The sequence below is a fragment of the Lissotriton helveticus genome, chromosome 5_1, assembly GCF_964261635.1.
Source record: "Lissotriton helveticus chromosome 5_1, aLisHel1.1, whole genome shotgun sequence".
Classification (NCBI taxonomy): domain Eukaryota; kingdom Metazoa; phylum Chordata; class Amphibia; order Caudata; family Salamandridae; genus Lissotriton; species Lissotriton helveticus.
In genome coordinates this window covers 1549333153-1549355639 of record NC_136065.1, presented here as the reverse complement: position 1 = coordinate 1549355639, position 22487 = coordinate 1549333153, and the positions used below count along the sequence as shown (strand labels likewise).

The window sequence follows — 22487 nt, the reverse complement described above, 5'->3', positions numbered from 1 at the left end:
AATCAACAATAGTCATTGTCTGTATAATCTTCTTTTGTCAATCTTAGTAATCAGGAGTGCATCAGGACACACACAGGTGCCACATCTCATAACCTGTTTGCATCCTTAATTTGCATTAGGCACACCATTTACGTAATTTTACGCACTTCAGAAGTTCCACCATATATGCTAACTCTACATGCTCACATTTATTTTCACAGAAATTCTGAAATAGCTAAATAAAAAAAATAGAAAACTGAAAAAAACAAATCTGCTTCAATTTCTATCCCTCGCCTTTACTGTCACTGCTGACAACTTCCTTTGCTTCTTATATACCCATTTCTCCCTCTCTCTCCATTTCTGTTTTCAAGTTTCCTCATGGCACTTCTTCCGACCCAGTTTTTACTTCTATTCCTTTTAAAGCTTCCTACCCACTTCTCTCCCTATCTTCACTTCTGTACCCCTCCAGCTTTGGTCCCGTTCCCATACTCTGTCCATTTGAACTTCAAAGGATTAATAAGACTATTGTTCAGGATATGACCTCAATGCGGCATAAGCATTTAAGGCCTCTTCCTGCTGTCCCATCCTTATTCCAGGACACTCAGGACTCTTATCACGCATTCAGACTGTTCTTTCTATGAATTTCTTTGAAACCTTTTAACATACCTAGCCATGCCTCTTAATCGATCTTTTATCTTAACACTGTGCCCCACAATTATGCCCACCTCAGGGTTGGAGAACACATTGTTACTGGTGATCTACAAAATGCCAAACCAGCAAAAATAAATAAGCAGCTCTGTCCACATGTAGATAATCTGATGGCTATGTGCACAAGTTATTAAATCCCACTACTAATTGGACATGCTGGATTAACACATGGTGATTTCAAACATCTGTTTCTACAAAATACTAACAATGAAATGAAAAGGCATTTGAACTCAACAATTTTGTGGATAAAAAAACATGGTCTCCCTATTTAACTATTTTTTAATCACTTTTATGAACAGTCTATAGATAGAACAATAGTTCTTAATATCAATAAAAACATTTTTTAAATCATCGGCAAAGACCAATAGGTCTCATGCTTCAATACGTTTTACCGATGTTGTGCAGCAACGGGGGAAAGAAAAAAAAAAGGCGCACTGACACAATGCATGTGCACGCCAGTAGAATGACGCAATGTTCACTACAGAGGGCTTAGAGCCCGCCCATTGCATATCATTGGTTGGCTTTATATTCAATACCATTTCCTTGCTACTCTTAGGTCAAAGCATGCCGGCTTCACTTCCTCTTAGTGAGTTTGTCTTAGTGAGAAAAAATATGAGTCAGCCACTCAAAAGGACAGTAAAGAGGGTATGCTCCAAGGGATTGATAAAGAAGCTAGCAGTGGTCAACCAATTGTAAGCACAAGCAGTATGTTATTCGTATGTCCACAATAGGTCTATCGCAACCAGACAGCTTGTGATGTCCGATGAGCCAGACCTAATAGATTCCAGAATTTGAAAAACTCAGTCCAATCTTGCAGAAAAAAAGTAAATGTATGTTTTTTGTTACAAGTGCAAGCATCCTACAGTTTTCCTACACTTGTACGAAAACATTAAAATACCCAAAAATATCCTTTTAAAAAAAACTAGAGACCACCGACTCACGTTGATAATCTTTTAGACAACTGCTATGTTTTTTTCAGGTATGTGAAAGTGAAACTTACAACTTTCTTTATGTGGAAATCCTCCCCCATAGACCTTTCTTTAGTTGTTTCCCCCAGTATTTCCTTTCTTTGCAGCAGCCCACTTGGTTCTTTAAATATGTACTACTAAAAGAACATTTCAATATCTTTCCAATCTCAGCCTTGTGGACCCCATGCACTAAAATGTAAGTTTACTGGATGGTGACTGCTAAACTCACAGACTAGTGCTCAGTCCCTAATTCACGGTACCAGCCCTGTCAGCCCCAATCCCAGACATCAGAGTACACAGTGCTTACCAGAGTGAGCAGACAGGGTGGATGTGTGCACTTATGATTTTAGCAATTCCACGAGTTAGAAAATCCCATATGACAATGCGGCCATCATTGCACCCAACCGCCAGAAGGGTGCCCCACCGGTTAAAGGTGCACGTAAGGGCCATGCTGATACAATCCAGGGTGCCATCTGCCTCCTGAAGGAATAAGAAATCACCATTAGCACATATAGCAGGGATAGCCATGTTACACTAATCATCTGCTCAGCGGAGAACTGTGGCAGAATATTCCTTTTGTTACAGAAAGACTCCAACTGATCCTAAAAACGAACAGAATTCAAATTCCCCAATTATAAGCGCATAATCATTCTATTAACTGTTAATTAAAAGGTCAGGAACATGCAGTCAACAAAGAACCCCATGAGCACAGCCAACAACACCTACTTTTGTTGTTCGTGTAAAACAGAAGTACAGAACATACATTTAGCAATATTGGCAATGGTCAAAATATAAAGCATGAATCCATGATTTAATGCATGACGACTGTTCTACTTGCTAGTAAGCATCATACTTTTAGGATTACACGCAGTTTATCCACTAAATGTCATATGTCTAGCAACAAACACCATGCTGCTTCATTGTGTTGTTTAGGTCTGCTTGGGAACGCAGCTGTCTTTAAACTCTTTATGAGGGTAAACCCCCTTCAGGAATTGCTCTGAGATTTTGTCAATGACCTCTTTGATTAGCCAAGATAAGATTACATTTCACACACATGCATTTCATTATCTGATGTATTATTTCGCCTCCAATTAAGTGGTTCCATGTCAATGTATGAAATACTATTTTACATTTCAAATGTACACTCAAGCATCACACTTTTGCCACATTCAATTCTTTATCTAAAAGATACATTATATTTTCTTATCTTTTTAATGCTCTTCTCTGTACTCTAGTTCAAGTCTAACTCATACTTGCTTTGTGCACAGGCTTGCATACACTCAATATTTATTTACCAGAATATTGTAAGCAGGCTTGTTACCTCTGTGCTTTAATGGATATTATAATATTTCTCAATTTGAGTGCATACCTAATGTTTTTATTTTGGACAAGTTTCACTTAACCCTCTTCGATGTGAGTCAAATTCCACCGCAGTGCAGGCGAATTTGACTCATGCGCAAATTTGATGGCCCCCGGCCGTCCGACACACACACCCACCATGACGGAAGGTGTTAATTTATCTTGAAGACGTTTTTAATATTATGGTTTGCTGCACTTCCCTTGTTGAAAAGCTTCACAATACTCATTTTTGACCCTGGCCAGCTACTTATGGTTTTGAGACTACTTTGTAGCCTGGAGAATGAATGGGTGTTATTTATGTCTATACTTAGGTTCTGCTGGCAAAATAGGTTGTCCCTTTTATTTATTTTATTTATAGAGCGCAGACGTGACCCTTGGGTATCAGAGCGCTTTACAGTTACCTGAGATAGGTTTGAGATACAGCTTGTATAGCAAAGCTTTTCACATTGACATGAGGTAGGTTTGAGATACAGCTTGTATAGCAGCATTAACCTAATATATATATATATATATATATATATATATATATATATACACATATATAATATTCCTGTGCATGTCTATCTTCTCGGTATCAAATAACAATTGTTTGGAACTGATTATTGTACAGGTGTAACAGTATTTCTATACAAATGGTTCAGATGTGTCTTTTTCCGTGATTTCTACATCAAAAACGAGTCCCGGATAGTACAGTACCGTTGAAGATTATTCTCAGCATAACTGGTGACTTTATCTTTACATACATTGTTGTTCTGTATTGGTAACACCTATATCATGGTGCTGGTGATGAACAGTCTTGCCTACGGAAGGAACTTGCTCATTAGGAAGATCTTCGCTTCCCTCTTGAATGTTGCCATGTTTGGAATTTTCCTAATGTTTGGTGGGAGTGGGTTCTAGATTTTTATCTGTAGTCTGACGGCTTTAGGGAAATGGCTCTTCTTACTCCGCAAGCCCTGGCCTCTTTTACTCTCTGGTTAGTCCTGTTGGTGCTATTGGTATTGGTACTGGGGAAAGCCCTGGGCAAACTCTATATTTTAGAGGACTGCCCATAGCAGAGCCTTGTCAGTAGGTTCAGGAGCAATGTGTTGGCAGGCTTCAGGGAACGGTGGGCCAAGAAGGGGGCTACCTCTAAGGCCTGGCCACATCGGACGGGTAATATATTTTTTATAACTTTTAGAGCAACACTAAAAAACTGATAATCCTGAACTTGTTCAGCATCACCAAGACTCACCTTAACTTCAAGAATTCTATGTTTGGACCAGAGGCGAGGATTATACTTTTCTCTCCGCTTTATTCAACAGCAGCTTATTTTAAAACAAAAGAACATTTCTTCAAGCTTCCACATTAAGTGAAGAAAAACTAACAGTCCCAGAAGTTTCTGGGAATTACATCATATCACAACCAATAAGAGTCACAACAGTAGTTCCTTTCATGGCCAATCAGGGTCCACATGGCGATGTAACAATCTTCTCTTTACTCTGATCCCCCTCTTTCTTCGCTGCCCCCAGTTAAGTGCGCTTTCTTTTCCACTGTCCTTGTGGGGCTTTTCGAGTATTACACATATGCAGCTTGATGTTCTTGCTATTTATTTGATTGTACAGCGGTGTGTTCGGTAAATTGCATGATTGCGGGAGCTTTGCTCACTCCTTAACGATCGCAATAGTCAGTGCTGCGCCGCAGTGCAGTCCTCCGCCCACTAGGGGACGGGCAACTCTGGCGGTTTCTCTACTCCTGACATGCGATTCCTGTCAGTTTCAACTGGCTAGTCCGAGCAGGTACGGAGTCGATACCGCCAACAGCCTTGTTGCCTGGGAGACTGACGCCCCTTCAAAAAGGTCTGTATATTTAATTGTGATCACCTTGGAATCAAGGTCTGTACTTGCTGTGCTGCCCAACGGGCCGTTTATCTGCCGATCTGTTTGTGACTGCGAGGGTCACTCATGGAACACGGTCCCCAGGCTAACAAGCATTTGCAATGCAATAGGTCTCGCATTAGGAAAGTTTGAGCTATTGGTATTGTAAATGACAATTTTTTTATTCATGTGTTGCTTTTGAAAATAGCGAGATTAATAGCTTTGTCATTTACAATGCCAATAGTTCTAACTTTTGCAAATGTGACCCCTATTTAAAGTACAAGAGCAGAGATTATATATATAATGGGCACATTTGTTAAGTTTACTAGTATGCGGGGGGGGAGGGAGTTGTAAATGTGATAATGCTTGTGACTGGTAAAGCAGACACGGTGCCAGAGACACAGTCATTAAAGTTCCCCCAAGACAATTTTAACAGTTGTGCTAAAGAACAAAGCAGAAAAGGAATTAATGTGGCATGGCGGAATTTTGAAGCAAAACACACGTTGTTTTACAACAGCACATGCTAGTAGGTGTTTACGAGTGTCCTCCGTGCCCCACGGTAACCAGATTACAGGAAGTATTGCGGGGTCTATTAGAGGGAGATCCTTCCAGAGCCGAACTGAAGCTCGCTGCTCAAGTGAAAGAAGTGTTGTTTTTTATTTTATACGCAGTTATAGTTTGTTTAAATATTTTATGACAGATTTAGAGCGGCACATGACAGGCAAGTAATTATAACCGTAATAATGTACGGCAAATATATAATATACGTGCAGTAATTGCAGGCTTTTCAAACGATAGTTAGTAAAACAAGTATTTTTGCGAACTAAATTAGTACTCGGCAGAAGTGTAAAATAAAACGGAGTAGGACTTATGCGTGCAAGCTTGTATGTGTAAGAGAGGGAGGATGACAAACAGAGAGGAGATGGAGGTGAGGAGGAGAGAGATATGGAGATTGAAAGAAATGAAGGGGGAGAGGAAAGAGGTTGAGAAGGGAGAGAGAGGACAATGAGACCAAAAGGAGACGCTGGAAACTAGAAAGAAAACAATGAGAGAAAGGAGGAAATGGAGATAGAAAGAAAGATGACGATGACAGAAAAGAAGAGAAATAGGAGGCAGAGAGCGAGAAAAGCGAGAGAGACAGTGAAAAACAAGACGGAGGGCATTGCTGTGGGGTGGGGGGGAGGAGAAATGCGACACGGCCGCAGCAGGGGGCGGAGCGGGGAGAGCGGCGATGAGGGAGAGTGAATAGTGTGAAGCAGCAGGGGCCTTTGAAGTGAAGCTAAGCTTCACTTCAAAGGTGTGGGAGGAGTGCGGCTCAGGCAGAGCGCACCCTGGGGGAAGCTTGTGGGGCGGAGCGGGAAGAGCTGCTGGGGAACAGATGGCTGGCGATTTGATGCTGTGCACGCGCATTTTAGGTCAATGCGCTTGCGCATTGACCTAAAAGCGCACGGGCACAGCATCAAATCGCCAGTTAGTTAAAGTCTGTTTAAGCCCCTATAGTCTCGCTCCGCTCAATGCGCATGCGCATTGACAGGTCGCGAGACCTAAAAATTCCCCAACCATAAACAGCACCAGGGGAGCAGTGTTCCTGGGGAAATACCCAGATTGTGCGGCTTGGCCCACCCAAATGAATGCACTGAAACTCAGCGATAGAAACAGCCTGTAGCTGTGCTAAAATCCTACCTATGTGGGAGGTAACGTTAAAGACATTAACAAAGAGTGAGCCTTATTCTTACCTGTTCACCTTTTTTCCTGCATAAAGAGTAGACATGGAAGCCTCTGAAGAGGGTTATGGGGATCCTTTGGATAGTATCCCATGGGATGACGACTTCTACGGAGCAGTAGATTAAGCCAAAGCCCCCATGGAAGAGCGCCTGACCCAGTTAATAGCGTGGGAATGTGCAAAAAGATTCCAGCCAGCTCCTAGCACAAGTAATCCAACGACTACCCCACCAGAACCAATCCCCTCTGACACTACACCAGCTAAACGCCCTAGAGAGGAAGGAGTAGATGTTGACGCTTTTGAGCGCCTAAGGCAAGCCTTTATAGCCAAGTCCCTGCCTACTGCGGAGCCCGAGCCACAGACAATGGACCCCACCCATCATCCCCAGATTTTCAGGACTATGATCCCTTGGATGATGAGGTAGGTTCATCCTGGCCGTTGCGGCGATCCCCCACCCATACTGAGGTACCAGTAGAGGCCACTCTGTTTGATATGTTAGACCCGGATCAGATTTTGCACCCCCGTTCGGCAGAATGGGTCCCATGTGATAAGGTGGCACAATATGTGGCCAACCGACTGCGTAAGCCACTTGAAAAAGAAGCACGCAGCTGCCTCAAGGCAGAATGCCCCAGACCTTCGTTGGAGGGAAAAGTGGCATGGACACCAGACTTTGATCCAAAAATGGCCACTTTCCTGGCAAAGTTCGTCATGAATCCGAAGAAGGGAATTGATCGGTCCGGGCGGTCTTGCCAGAATAAGCTTCTGGATGCAGTGGGTCTCCTGACAAAGATCCTTGACATGGCAGAGGATGCAAAGTCTTCGGGCGCCTTTATTTCCCCAGAACCTGTCTTGGGGTGGGCGCAGAGGGTAATTATCTTTTTAGGTAATGCCAACTGCGCACTGTCCACGGCGCGCAGAAGGTCGCCGCTTATCAAGGTGGACCCGAAACTTGGATCCTTAGCCGCGTCGGAGGCAGGGGCAGTGGCCCAGGGAGGATTATTTGGGGAACCTTTCATCAAGGAACTGGTAAAATTTGTAAATACTTTTACCTCCCTTGAGAAGGCCCAGACCTCAATACAAAAGGTTTTCTCCCCTCGGGTTTTCCAAGGGGTGAGCCGTGGCAGGGGCGGCTCGGCCGGCCGGGGTACCCCCAAAACCCTACTCCAGAGGGCAAGGCTCCAGGCGCAGTGACGGCTACCATGACCAAGCGCTTTGCGTACTTCTACCCTACCAGAGGACAGCGCTTCCGAGGAAGAGGCCAACAATAATGCCCGTGAGTGTACAACCTTTCTCCGGACTACAAGTGGGAGGACAGCTAGCTGGCTTCGCCAGAGAATGGCGTGAACGGACATCAGATGCATGGGTCTAGCAGACCACACTAGGATTCCAGATAGAGTTTTACAGAACTCCTTGTCACAGGTCCAGACAATGGCCAATTCAATTCTCTGCAAAAGAGATGGGTCTCATAGATGCAGAAATACATTACTTACTATCCAAACACTCTATCCAACGCACGGCTATTCATGGGGGTTTGTCAGCAATATCTGTCTAGTGGACAAGAACGATGGCAGGTGATGAATCTAAGGGAATTCAACGAATGGTTGGTATATCGCCATTTCAAAATGGAGGGAATCCACCTCCTTTGAGATGTCTTACGGCCCTACGATTGGATGGCCCGCCTAGAACTCAAGGATGCTTATCTGGTGATACCGATTTTTCCACCGCATCGGCGCTTCCTGTAATTTCTGTGGCGCCAACAGGAATTCGAATTTTTGAGTATTCCCCTTGGATTATCCTAGGTTCCCTGGTGCACCAAGGATCTCAAACCCGCGGCGGAACACCTTCGAGCGCGAGGCATCGGCCTTATCGTTATCTGACCAACATGCTCATCATGGCTCAGTCCCGCACTTAACTGCTGTGCTACCTGCGTACCGCAGTGGACCTCTCAGAGGGCTTGGGATTTGTAATGAACAAAAGGAAATCCCTTCTAGTTAAGTCCCATTCAGCAACCTTCTTAGGTTTTACAATCAACTCAGTAACTGCAACCTTCAGTCTTCCGAATCCGAAAATGACAAAAATAAGGCAAAAGCTACGCCACACGTTGGCCAAGCCTCGCACTTCGCTGCAGCAAATTGCTCACCTTGTAGACCTCCTATCTTCTTCTATCCAGGCCATATTTCCAGGATCTGTGCACTATCGGGCCCTGCTTGTCTCAATGAGTCATCTCTGGAAGGGTCTCACGTATTCCAAGATGGTAGATCTCACAGACGAAGTGAGGGACGAGATTTCATGGTGGCTCTCCCACATGGAGGTGTGGAACGGAAGGGCAATCTTCGGTTAAGCCCCGGATCTTATCATAGAATTGGACGCCAGCAGGACCGGCTGGGGAGCTTGCTGCAGCGATTTTTCCACGGGAGGACCATGGTCCCATCAAGAACAATCGCTACACATCAACTGCTTGGAACTCCTAGCGGGCTCCTTTGCGGTTCGATGTTGAACTAGAGACAGAGCGCAATCTTGCGTGTTGCTCAAGATGGACAATGTATCGGCTGTCAGATACATAAATCATCTAGGAGGTACACGTTCCAAGGTCCTCTCAGACCTCGCGACCGGTTTTTGGCAATACTGCCTGGAGCATCAGGTCTCCATGACGGCGGAATACCTTCCGGGCTCGGAAAATCAGGTAGCGGACTGGCACTCTTGCCACCTGAGGGGCTCCAGCATGTGGAAAATAGACTCAGAAGTGTTTGCGAGCATACAGGCGAAATGGGGCCTCTTTGCATCCCGCTTGGATCATCAGCTGCCCCGGTTCTTCAGCTGGAGACCGGATCCGCAGGGGGCAGCAACAGATGCCTTTTTGCAGGATTGGGCTCAGGATAGAGGGTATGCCTTACCTCCGTTCACCATAATTACTAGGACAACGGCTCAAGTCAGGAACCAGCAAGTGGAGGTGGTTTTGATCACCCCGATTTAGAGATCAAGTGTGGTTTCCGGTTCTACTGGAACTTTCCTGGGATTCTCCAATCCAACTCCCCCGGTTTCCTCATCTCCTTCTCAATCGGACAAGATTCCCCACCAGCTAGTCCTCAACGGCGTACTCACGCTGATGGCGTGGAGGATTACCGGGGACGATGGTTGCTCCTGGGACTTTCGAGCTCGGCTCAGAACCTCTTGGCAAGGCCTGGGCGGACAGCACGATCAAAAGATAGAAGTCAGCGTGGACCAGATGGACACGGTGTATGCGACGGGGTTTCGATCCCTTGGGCGTCGAGGTAGTCCAGGTGGCTAATTTCTTAGCAGGACTTGCAATGGAAGGATTAGCCTATCGATCCAATAATACCTTCCGCTCTACAATATTGGCTGGTAGACGACGCTCCGGTGGGGGAGCATGTTCTTGTGTGTAGACTGCTTTGAGGAATCAGGCTCTCACTGCCGCGATCACCAAGATATTCTGTGCTGTGAGATGTGAATACATTTTGAATCGGTTTCTTTCTTGGCAACCAAATAGGTTTTTGTCACGAAAGGAGTTGTTGGCAATGTTGCTATGTTTAATCTCCTGCAGGAGAGTCTCCGACGTGCATGCTTGGATATAATGGGCAGAATTTTTTCACCCTCTGGGGTATCTTGCACAGTGACTGGAAGGTCCAAGACTAATACGAGGGTTATAGAATACCCTGCCTTTTCTGACTCCCCAAAACTCTCTGTAATGCCTCAAAGAATATGAACTGATGTCTGAAGAATACCGCCCTCCAGGCGAAAGACAACTGCTAATTGCACTATAAAAAACGCACTTGGTGGTCTCTCCACCCACAATTGCAATTATGAATGCCACTGATTGGTCGACGGACTCGACTTTTTAGGAGGTTCTATTTTAAGCCAGTGCTGGATATGGCTCATTTGGTGGTTAAGAAGCTTTAAACCAGGATAATCCTCGCCTCTGGTCCCGGCATAGAATGAAATTTGCTCCTAACTCTCATGTAGGAAAGTTTCAGTTCTATTAAGGACGCGGAGACGAATATTATCCCACCAAGCAAGAAGTCAATATTCTTAAAAGAAGCCAGCCCTAAGAAGTAAGTGTGGCGTTTTCAAAATGATTTATGGATCTAAAGTGGACAAATGTAAATTATTTCTGTACGCTGTTGATACACGTTTACTTTTCTCAGAATAGTCCGGATCTGTCCCTTGTATTCTCAGGTTCAGATGGATCCAAATTGGACCAGTAGGAGCATCACTGTGTCATGACTCGTGCGAAGAAAGAGGGGGATCATAGCAAAGAGACGACTGTTACATCGCCATGTGGACCCTGATTGGCCATGAAAAAAACTACTGTTGGACTCTTATTGGTTGTGATATGATGTCATTCCCAGAGACTTCTGGGATGGTTAGTTTTTCTTTGCTTTATGTGGAAGCTTGAAGAAATGTTTTTTAAAATAAGCTGCTGTTGAATAAAGCGAAGAGAGAAAAGCATAATCCTCGCCTCCGCGTCCTTAATAGAATTGAAACTTTCCTACATGAGAGTTAGGAACAAAATGTCATTACTCTCTTTTTTCACTGACTTCTTCAAAGGGATCAGCTGTCTTGGACAGTATATCACTATTCTGAAAGGACTCGATCATGCCTCTTCTACACCTGCAGACTTCATCTGGTTTGACAGGAAACTTATTTCAACCTGCATATACATTTTAGTTTCAAGCAATTTGCTTTGTGAAAGATCACTCTCAGCCAACCAGGTACTAGCATTATCAAAGTGCCCAGGAACTAATGTCAGTTTCGGTTGACATTTCATTTGAGTTAATTAAAGTCTCATTGCAAAGAGAAGACAACAGATAAAATCTAGTTACTCAATGTAGAAACTTCCTATATTGCCAAACTTTTGTTATTTTCTGGTCAAAAAATGGAGTAAAACTTTTGGGAGCACACACTGAATAACATTTTTGTTGATTTTCGAATATGGCAGGCAATTTCCCTCTTCTCTAGCCGAATCTCCTAATGCCCCCACATGCTCACCCTCTTTCATTCCTACTCTTTTTTACCCCTTCTCTTAATAACAGAGGTCAGTCTGTGTTACTGGATACGTTCTGTTTAGGTATAAAAGCTCTCGGGTATGGGGTCCCGAGGGGTTCTTGCCAAGACCTGTAGGAAAGTGCCCCATGAAAAACCTACCACTATCTAGTGTGCTGACTGACTGGTATCGACCAACCAGTCACCATAGGCACATTTCTGAGCCCCCCCTGTAGGTGAGAGCCCACGCTCAGGGTAAGTGGCCCATTGTCTACTACCGTTTACTCCCCTTAATGCCCCTAAATTCAATATTTAGATGGCCCCCTGACACAGGGAACTCCGGTTGTCTGACTAAAGAAGAAGGACCAAGAAGAGCCGAAAAAAAGCATGAAACGTGGACTAGCTGAGGACTTGCCACCAAACCCTGCCTGCTTCTGTCCCGCCAATTGCAAAGACCCAACTCGTCCTGCAGCTGTGCATCTTCCCAAAGCCTTGGAGGGCTGCCAGCACTATGCAAACCAGGCAGACTCTCCCTTGAAGTGAAGGAGCAACTTCCCTGCAGCCACTGACCTCAATGTCCAGTTCACCCATGTGCTGACCGAATATGACACTTTACAACGCACGCGTTACAAAAACGTGTCATTACAACACATTTTTTACAATGCAAAATCCATTACAAAGCACGTCGTTACAACGCATAATCCATTACAACGCCATTACTATTCTAACTCCGCTGGGGCGTTACTTTGGGGAATGCGTTGTAATGGATTACGCGATGTAATGACATGCATTGTAATGGATTTTGCAATGTAAAAAATGCATTGTAATGACACGTGTTGTAACGCGTGCGTTGTAAACTAGATTTCCTGTGCCGACCACCAGGTCCACCGATGCAGCAGCAGCCCAGGAGGAGGTCTCTGTGCTTTAGGAGGTCGGATCCGTTTCCCCACCTAGTCTGACACCAGGACACCCCGAAGCCACTCAGCACCAATACCAGGGGTACTGGTGCCCTTGCCGCAAATAAGGCTCATTCAGTATCTAGCCCAGAAACCAACACAGTCAAAACAGACCTACCGACGTGGGATGTCAACATCTGAGAGGCCATCATCAAGGGTGGCCCTGTTGCCCTATTTTGTCCCCATCTCCAGGTCGACCTAAACAGTGAGAGCCTCCAACACAAGCAACCCCGTGGACAAAACAACTCTGCACCAGAGTCCCAGAGGCACAGTCAGAGCCTACTGGCAGTGCACCCTTGCTTCAGGAACCCTTAAGACAAGAGTCCCCTTTTGGGTTCCGACGGACTAGTCCTCAAGTACCCACTTGCAGCATTTTTCTCGTTGCAGTCGTCTCCATAGGATTCAGCGGTAGAGTTTGAAGCTACCCTTGCAGCCAACACCTCTGCACACGGAAACACCAGGGCAGGGAAACCAAAACTACTGCGGTTCTAAGGACCTTGGCCCCTGTAGGAAGCTGGCTCTCTATATGATGCACCAAAACAAGGTACACTATGTAAAGAGTCCAGGCAACCGTTATTGGTTTACAGAGGCACACGTATATATCCTTGGTGCAACAACATCAAGTGTTGCATGGCTAAACACTTATAAGGTCCCAAAGGCGAGAACTATTGGCTATGCCAATGCTTGTTTTGAGTGAGTGGCTTGTGTAGGTATGCCACTGTGAGGTAGAGATGCTGCGAGTGCTTTTATAGGAGCCCCTGTGACATTGCGCCTCTTCAAAATGTATCTTGGGTGTGCTGTAATACTTATAGCCCCTATTCCCGTCTTCTCACACCCATGCATCCTTAAATGTCCCATGTACAGCTGGGGTTGACACTCCTATTACCCCTGCCCTCCAGTGACACTTTACCTGTTACAGGTGGTGGTGGTGGTGGTGGTTGATGACGTGGTGGTGGTTGATGACGTGGTGGTGGTTGATGACGTGGTGGTGGTTGATGACGTGGTGGTGGTTGATGACGTGTTAGACAGTGGTGGTGGACGTGGTGGGCGTAGTGGTGGTGACGCAAACGTGGTGGTGGACGTGGTGGTGGACGTGGTGGTGGACGTGGTCATGGTGGTGGACGTGGTCATGGTGGTGGACGTGGTCATGGTGGTGGACGTGGTCATGGTGGTGGACGTGGTGGTGGACGTGGTGGTGGTGGACGTGGTGGTGGTGGACGTGGTGGTGGTGGACGTGGTGGTGGTGGACGTGGTGGTGGTGGACGTGGTGGTGGTGGACGTGGTGGTGGTGGACGTGGTGGTGGTGGACGTGGTGGTGGTGGACGTGGTGGTGGTGGACGTGGTGGTGGTGGTGGTGGTGGACGTGGTGGTGGTGGACGTGGTGGTGGTGGTGGTGGTGGTGGTGGACGTGGTGGACGTGGTGGTGGTGGACGTGGTGGTGGTGGACGTGGTGGTGGTGGACGTGGTGGTGGTGGACGTGGTGGTGGTGGTGGTGGTGGTGGTGGTGGTGGTGGACGTGGTGGACGTGGTGGTGGACGTGGTGGACGTGATGGACGTGGTGGACGTGATGGACGTGGTGGACGTGGTGGTGGTGGACGTGGTGGTGGTGGACGTGGTGGTGGTGGACGTGGTGGTGGTGGACGTGGTGGTGGTCGACGTGGTGGTGGTCGACGTGGTGGTGGTCGACGTGGTGGTGGTCGACGTGGTGGTGGTCGACGTGGTGGTGGTCGACGTGGTGGTGGTCGACGTGGTGGTGGTCGACGTGGTGGTGGTCGACGTGGTGGTGGTCGACGTGGTGGTGGTCGACGTGGTGGTGGTCGACGTGGTGGTGGTCGACGTGGTGGTGGTCGACGTGGTGGTGGACGTGGTGGTGGTGGTGGACGTGGTGGTGGTGGTGGACGTGGTGGTGGTGGTGGACGTGGTGGTGGTGGTGGACGTGGTGGTGGTGGTGGACGTGGTGGTGGTGGTGGACGTGGTGGTGGTCGACGTGGTGGTGGTCGACGTGGTGGTGGTCGACGTGGTGGTGGTCGACGTGGTGGTGGTCGACGTGGTGGTGGTCGACGTGGTGGTGGTCGACGTGGTGGTGGTCGACGTGGTGGTGGTCGACGTGGTGGTGGTCGACGTGGTGGTGGTCGACGTGGTGGTGGTCGACGTGGTGGTGGTCGACGTGGTGGTGGTCGACGTGGTGGTGGTCGACGTGGTGGTGGTCGACGTGGTGGTGGTCGACGTGGTGGTGGTCGACGTGGTGGTGGTCGACGTGGTGGTGGTCGACGTGGTGGTGGTCGACGTGGTGGTGGTCGACGTGGTGGTGGTCGACGTGGTGGTGGTCGACGTGGTGGTGGTCGACGTGGTGGTGGTCGACGTGGTGGTGGTCGACGTGGTGGTGGTCGACGTGGTGGTGGTCGACGTGGTGGTGGTCGACGTGGTGGTGGTCGACGTGGTGGTGGTCGACGTGGTGGTGGTCGACGTGCTGGTGGTCGACGTGCTGGTGGTCGACGTGCTGGTGGTCGACGTGGTGGTGGTCGACGTGGTGGTGGTCGACGTGGTGGTGGTCGACGTGGTGGTGGTCGACGTGGTGGTGGTCGACGTGGTGGTGGTCGACGTGGTGGTGGTCGACGTGGTGGTGGTCGACGTGGTGGTGGTCGACGTGGTGGTGGTCGACGTGGTGGTGGTCGACGTGGTGGTGGTCGACGTGGTGGTGGTCGACGTGGTGGTGGTCGACGTGGTGGTGGTCGACGTGGTGGTGGTCGACGTGGTGGTGGTCGACGTGGTGGTGGTCGACGTGGTGGTGGTCGACGTGGTGGTGGTCGACGTGGTGGTGGTCGACGTGGTGGTGGTCGACGTGGTGGTGGTGGATGTGGTGGTGGTGGTGGACGTGGTGGTGGTGGACATGGTGGTGGTGGACATGGTGGTGGTGGACATGGTGGTGGTGGTGGACATGGTGGTGGTGGTGGTGGACATGGTGGTGGTGGTGGTGGACATGGTGGTGGTGGTGGACATGGTGGTGGTGGTGGACATGGTGGTGGTGGTGGACATGGTGGTGGTGGTGGACATGGTGGTGGTGGTGGACGTAGTGGTGGTGGACGTAGTGGTGGTGGACGTAGTGGTGGTGGACGTAGTGGTGGTGGACGTAGTGGTGGTGGACGGTGGTGGACGTAGTGGTGGTGGACGTAGTGGTGGTGGACGTAGTGGTGGTGGACGTGGTGGTGGTGGACGTGGTGGTGGTGGACGTGGTGGTGGTGGACGTGGTGGTGGTGGACGTGGTGGTGGTGGACGTGGTGGTGGTGGACGTGGTGGTGGTGGTGGACGTGGTGGTGGTGGGCCTGGTGGTGTGGTGGACGTGGTGGTGGTCATGGTGGTGGTCATGGTGGTAGTGGTGGTGGACGTGGTGGTGGTGGTGGAGGTGGTGATGGATGTGGTGGTGGAAGTGGTGGTGGGCGTGGTCATGGTGGACGTGGTGTGGTGGTTGACGTGGTGTGGTGGTAGAAGTGGTCTGGTGGTGGAAGTGGTGGTGGGCGTGGTCATGGTGGACGTGGTGTGGTGGTTGACGTGGTGTGGTGGTGGAAGTGGTCTGGTGGTGGACGTGGTGGTGGACGTGGTGGTGGTGGTGGACGTGGTGGTGGACGTGGTGGTGGACGTGGTGGAGGTGGTGGACGTGGTGGTGGTGGTGGTGGTGGACGTGGTGGTGGTGGTGGACGTGGTGGTGGTGGTGGACGTGGTGGTGGACGTGGTGGTGGTGGTGGACGTGGTGGTGGTGGACGTGGTGGTGGTGGTGGACGTGGTGGTGGTGGTGGACGTGGTGGTGGTGGTGGACGTGGTGGTGGTGGTGGACGTGGTGGTGGTGGACGTGGTGGTGGTGGACGTGGTGGTGGTGGACGTGGTGGTGGTGGACGTGGTGGTGGTGGACGTGGTGGTGGTGGACGTGGTGGACGTGGTGGTGGTGGACGTGGTGATGGATGTGGTGGTGGAAGTGGTGGTGGGCGTGGTCATGGTGGACGTGGTGTGGTGGTGGACGTGGTGTGGTGGTGGAAGTGGTCTGGTGGTGGACGTGGTGGTGGACGTGGTGATGGATGTGGTGGTGGAAGTGGTGGTGGGCGTGGTCATGGTGGACGTGGTGGTGGACGTGGTGTGGTGGTGGAAGTGGTCTGGTGGTGGACGTGGTGGTGGTGGTGGACGTGGTGGTGGTGGTGGACGTGGTGGTGGTGGTGGACGTGGTGGTGGTGGACGTGGTGGTGGTGGTGGACGTGGTGGTGGTGGTGGACGTGGTGGTGGTGGTGGACGTGGTGGTGGTGGTGGACGTGGTGGTGGTGGTGGACGTGGTGGTGGTGGACGTGGTGGTCGACGTGGTGGTGGTCGACGTGGTGGTGGTCGACGTGGTGGTGGTCGACGTGGTGGTGGTCGACGTGGTGGTGGAGGACATGGTGGTGGAGGACATGGTGGTGGAGGACATGGTGGTGGAGGACATGGTGGTGGTGGTGGTGGACATGGTGGTGGTGGTGGACATGGTGGTGGTGGTGGACATGGTGGTGGTGGACATGGTGGTGGTGGACGTGGTGGTGGTGGACGTGGTGGTGGTGGACGTGGTGGTGGACGTGGTGGTGGACGTGGTGGTGGACGTGGTGGTGGACGTGGTGGTGGACGTGGTGGTGGACGTGGTGGTGGACGTGGTGGTGGACGTGGTGGTGGACGTGGTGGTGGACGTGGTAGTGGTGGACGTGGTGGTGTGGTGGACGTGGTGGTGTGGTGGACGTGGTGGTGGTCATGGTGGTGGTGGTGGTCATGGTGGTAGTGGTGGTGGTCATGGTGGTAGTGGTGGTGGACGTGGTGGTGGTGGACGTGGTAATGGATGTTGTGGTGGAAGTGGTGGTGGGCGTGGTGGTGTTGGTTGACGTGCTGGTGTTGGTTGACGTGCTGGTGGTGGTGGACGTGGTGGTGGTGGTGGACATGGTGGTGGTGGTGGACATGGTGGTGGAGGACGTGGTGGTGGACGAGGTGGTGCATTCTTTAAAGCTAGGGTATGTTGGAACGTCATCAGATGAGGAAAGGGGCCGTGAAAGGACCAGAGATACGAGAGACAAGGCAAAATGCTAACTGTATACCTGTAGGAGATGGGGCAGAAAATAACTTGCAGTTGTACTTGAATGGTGCACTTATGAGTGAGTAGGCGTGTCTTTTTAACCAGCGGGAATTTAAACAATTAAAAGTAAAACTTTGTAAAACAAAAAAAATCGTTAAAAGTTTTATGCGAGAGGGATGCTTTCTTTTCGGGCCGCATTCAAAAGTTTGTTTGTTTATTTAATATTTTGCACACTCAATGGCTGCTTTCCGGGGGCTGGGCATGAGGACATTGGAAGGAGCTGCAGCTGTTAGAAGTATGGTGGACAAACAAATGAATCGAAGTTATTTTTTCCCTTTTTAGGTCTCGCACCTGCGAACCGGATCGCGAAAGCGATCCGTCGCTGCGAGACTTATTGTGATCATTTCAGTTTTCAAGGGCTCAAGGGGAACAGACAAGAGACAAGAGATGTGAACGCGCAGATCTTCGACTTGGATTAGGTCGCGCGCGCGTCAACTGTGAAGAGCATGTCAGTTTCAGTTTTACACGAGCAGTTCTACATTTTGTTACTTTGTTGCAGGCTGGTTTGTGAAGAACATGTCAGTTTCAGTTTCCCCTTGCCGACTGTGTGCAAACAGCTTCTGCATACAATTTTTTTTAATGGTTTTTTTAATATAATGTGCGTGTTTTAATACAAGTGTGTTGAAAAGTGGGTGTTTTCGATAATTAGTCCGTAAAAAAGTGTTTGTGTTTAACTACAATAATAATGTGTGTGTTTTCAATACAATGAGCATGTTAGGAACTGTTTGTGCTGTACAGTGGAGTGCTGCGTTGTAGAGTGCAGCGCTGTATAGTGGGGTGGTGTGTTGTAGAGTGGAGCACTGCGCTGTAGAGTAGAGCGCTGCGCTGTAGAGTGGAGCGCTGCGCTGTAGAGTGGAGCGCTGTAGAGTGGAGCGCTGCGCTGTAGAGTGAATCCGGCACTGTAGAGTGGATGCTGCGCTGTAGAGTGAATGCCGCGCTGTAGAGTGGAGCGCTGCGCTGTAGAGCAGAATGCTGCGTTGTGTAGTGTTGCGCTGTAGAGTGGAGTGCTGCGCTGTAGAGTGGAGTGTTGCGCTGTAGAGGGGAGTGTTGCGCTGGAGAGTGGCGCGCTGCGCTGTAGAGTGGCGCGCTGCACTGCAGACTGGACCGCTGCGCTGTAGAGTGAGTGCTGCTTTGTAGAGTGGAATGCTGCGCTGTACAGTGGTGTGCTAAATTGGGAAGGTCTGCGCTGTAAAGTGGAGTGTTGTGTTGTGCTGCGCTGTAGAGTGGAGTGTTGCGCTGTAGAGTGGAGTGTTGCGCTGTAGAGTGGAGTGTTGCGCTGTAGAGTGGAGTGTTGCGCTGTAGAGTGGAGTGTTGCGCTGTAGAGTGGCGTGTTGCGCTGTAGAGTGGCGTGTTGCGCTGTAGAGTGGCGTGCTGCGCTGTAGAGTGGCGTGCTGCGCTGTAGAGTGGAGCACTGCGCTGTGGAGTGGAGCGCTGTAGAGTGGAGCACTGCACTGTAGAATGGAGCGCTGCGCTGTGAAGTGGAGCGCTGCGCTGTAGAGTGGAGCGCTGCGCTGTAGAGTGGAGCGCTGCGATGTAGAGTGGAGCGCTGCGATGTAGAGTGGAGCGCTGCGATGTAGAGTGGAGCGCTGCGCTGTAGAGTGGAGCGCTGCGCTGTAGAGTGGAGCGCTGCGCTGTAGAGTGGAGCGCTGCGCTGTAGAGTGGAGCGCTGCGCTGTAGAGTGGAGCGCTGCGCTGTAGAGTGGAGCGCTGCGCTGTAGAGTGGAGCGCTGCGCTGTAGAGTGGAGCGCTGTGCTGTAGAGTGGAGCGCTGTACAGTGGAGCCCTGCACTGTAGAGTGGAGCGCTGCGCTGTAGAGTGAATGCTGCACTGTAGAGTGAATGCTGCACTGTAGAGTGGAGCGCTGCGCTGTACAGCAGAATGCTGCGTTGTCTAGTGTTGCGCTGTAGAGTGGAGCGCTGCACTGTAGAGTGGAGCGCTGCGCTGTAGAGTGGAGTGTTGCGCTGTAGAGTGGAGCGCTGCTTTGTAGAGTGGAGTGCTGCGCTGTAGAGTGGAATGCTATACTGGGGAGTTCTGTGCTGTAGAGTGGAGTGCTGCATTGTGTAGTGCTGCACTGTAGAGTGGAGCGCTGCGCTATAGAGTGCTGCGCTGTAGAGTGGAGCGCTGCGCTGTAGAGTGGAGCGCTGCGCTGTAGAGTGGAGTGCTGCGCTGTAGAGTGGAGCGCTGCGCTGTAGAGTGGAGCGCTGCGCTGTAGAGTGGAGCGCTGCGCTGTAGAGTGGAGCGCTGCGCTGTAGAGTGGAGTGTTATACTGGGAAGTTCTGTGCTGTAGAGTGGACTGCTGCGTTGTAGAGTGGAGTGTTGCGCTGTAGAGTGGAGTGTTGCGCTGTAGAGTGGAGCGCTGTGCTGTAGAGTAGAGCGCTGTAGAGTGGAGCGCAGCGCTGTAGAGTGGAGCGCTGCGCTGTAGAGTGAATGCTGCGCTGTAGAGTGGAGCGCTGCGCTGTAGAGCAGAATGCTGCTTTGTGTAGTGTTGTGCTGTAGAGTGGAGCGCTGCGCTGTAGAGTGGAGCGCTGCGCTGTAGAGTGGAGCGCTGCGCTGTAGAGTGGAGCGCTGCGCTGTAGAGTGGAGCGTTGCGCTGTAGAGTGGAGCGTTGCGCTGTAGAGTGGAGCGTTGCGCTGTAGAGTGGAGCATTGCGCTGTAGAGTGGAGCATTGCGCTGTAGAGTGAGTGCTGCTCTGTAGAGTGGAATGCTGCGCTGTACAGTGGTGTGCTAAATTGGGAAGGTCTGCGCTGTAAAGTGGAGTGTTGTGTTGTGTAGTGCTGCGCTGTAGAGTGGAGCACTGCGCTGTGGCGCGCTGCGCTGTAGAGTGGCGCGCTGTGCTGCAGACTGGAACGCTGCGCTGTAGAGTGGAGTGTTGCGCTGTAGAGTGGAGTGTTGTGCTACGCTGTAGAGTGGAGTGTTGCGCTGTAGAGCGGCGTGCTGCGCTGTAGAGGAGCGCTGCGCTGTGGAGTGGAGCGCTATAGAGTGGAGCACTGCGCTGTAGAGTGGAGCGCTGCGCTGTAGAGTGGAGCGCTGCGCTGTAGAGTGGAGCGCTGCGCTGTAGAGTGGAGCGCTGCGCTGTAGAGTGAATGCTGCACTGTAGAGTGAATGCTGCGCTGTAGAGTGGAGCGCTGCGCTGTAAAGCAGAATGCTGCGTTGTCTAGTGTTGCGCTGTAGAGTGGAGCGCTGCGCTGTAGAGTGGAGCGCTGCGCTGTAGAGTGGAGCGTTGCGCTGTAGAGTGGAGCGCTGCTTTGTAGAGTGGAGTGCTGCGCTGTAGAGTGGAATGCTATACTGGGGAGTTCTGTGCTGTAGAGTGGAGTGCTGCGTTGTGTAGTGCTGCACTGTAGAGTGGAGCGCTGCGCTGTAGAGTGGAGCGCTGCGCTGTAGAGTGGAGCGCTGCGCTGTAGAGTGGAGCGTTGCGCTGTAGAGTGGAGCGCTGCTTTGTAGAGTGGAGTGCTGCGCTGTAGAGTGGAATGCTATACTGGGGAGTTCTGTGCTGTAGAGTGGAGTGCTGCGTTGTGGAGCGCTGCGCTGTAGAGTGGAGCGCTGCGCTGTAGAGTGAATGCTGCGCTGTAGAGTGAATGCTGCGCTGTAGAGTGGAGCGCTGCGCTGTAAAGCAGAATGCTGCGTTGTGTAGTGTTGCGCTGTAGAATGGAGCGCTGCGCTGTAGAGTGGAGCGCTGCGCTGTAGAGTGGAGCGCTGCGCTGTAGAGTGGAGCGCTGCACTGTAGAGTGGAGCGCTGCACTGTAGAGTGGAGCGCTGCGCTGTAGAGTGGAGCGCTGCGCTGTAGAGTGGAGCGTTGCGCTGTAGAGTGGAGTGCTGCTCTGTAGAGTGGAATGCTGCGCTGTACAGTGGTGGGCTAAATTGGGAAGGTCTGCGCTGTAAAGTGGAGTGTTGTGTAGTGCTGCGCTGTAGAGTGGAGCATGGCGCTGTGGCGCACTGCGCTGTAGAGTGGCGCGCTGTGCTGCAGACTGGAACGTTGCGCTGTAGAGTGGAGTGTTGCGCTGTAGAGTGGAGTGTTGCGCTGTAGAGTGGAGTGTTGCGCTGTAAAGTGGAGTGTTGCGCTGTAGAGCGGCGTGCTGCGCTGTAGAGTGGAGCGCTGCGCTGTGGAGTGGAGTGCTGCGCTGTAGAGTGGAGCGCTGCGCTGTAGAGTGGAGCGCTGCGCTGTAGAGTGGAGTGCTGCGCTGTAGAGTGGAGTGCTGTAGAGTGGAGCGCTGCGCTGTAGAGTGAATGCTGCACTGTAGAGTGAATGCTGCACTGTAGAGTGGAGCGCTGCGCTGTACAGCAGAATGCTGCGTTGTCTAGTGTTGCGCTGTAGAGTGGAGCGCTGCGCTGTAGAGTGGAGCGCTGCGCTGTAGAGTGGAGCGCTGCGCTGTAGAGTGGAGCGCTGCGCTGTAGAGTGGAGTGCTGCGCTGTAGAGTGGAGTGCTATACTGGGGAGTTCTGTGCTGTAAAGTGGAGTGCTGCGTTGTGTAGTGCTGCGTTGTAGCGTGGAGCGCTGCGCTGTAGAGTGGAGCGCTGCGCTGTAGAGTGGAGCGCTGCGCTATAGAGTGGTGCGCTGCGCTGTAGAGTGGAGCTCTGCGCTGTAGAGTGGAGTGCTGCATTGTATAGTGCTGCGCTGTAGAGTGGAGTGCTGGGCTATGAAGTGCTACACTGTAGACTGGGTTCTGCGTTTTGTAATGCTGCGCTGTAGAGTGGAGCGTTGCGCTGTAGAGTGAATGCTGCACTGTAGAGTGAATGCTGCGCTGTAGAGTGGAGCGCTGCGCTGTAGAGTGAATGCTGCACTGTAGAGTGAATGCTGCGCTGTAGAGT

The 22487-nt window shown here is 50.8% G+C and overlaps 1 protein-coding gene across 4 annotated transcripts in view; it reads right to left on the bottom strand.

Moving 5' to 3' along the window:
• The window catches only part of RBBP5 (RB binding protein 5, histone lysine methyltransferase complex subunit), a 256733-nt gene that overhangs the window by 174012 nt on the left and 60234 nt on the right, over positions 1 to 22487 (bottom strand). For all 4 annotated transcript variants that reach the window (XM_078644629.1, XM_078644631.1, XM_078644628.1 and 1 more), the window contains exon 3: positions 1963 to 2135. In XM_078644629.1, coding sequence (XP_078500755.1) covers positions 1963 to 2135 — 173 coding nt within the window. The remainder of the gene's footprint in view (positions 1 to 1962; positions 2136 to 22487) is intronic.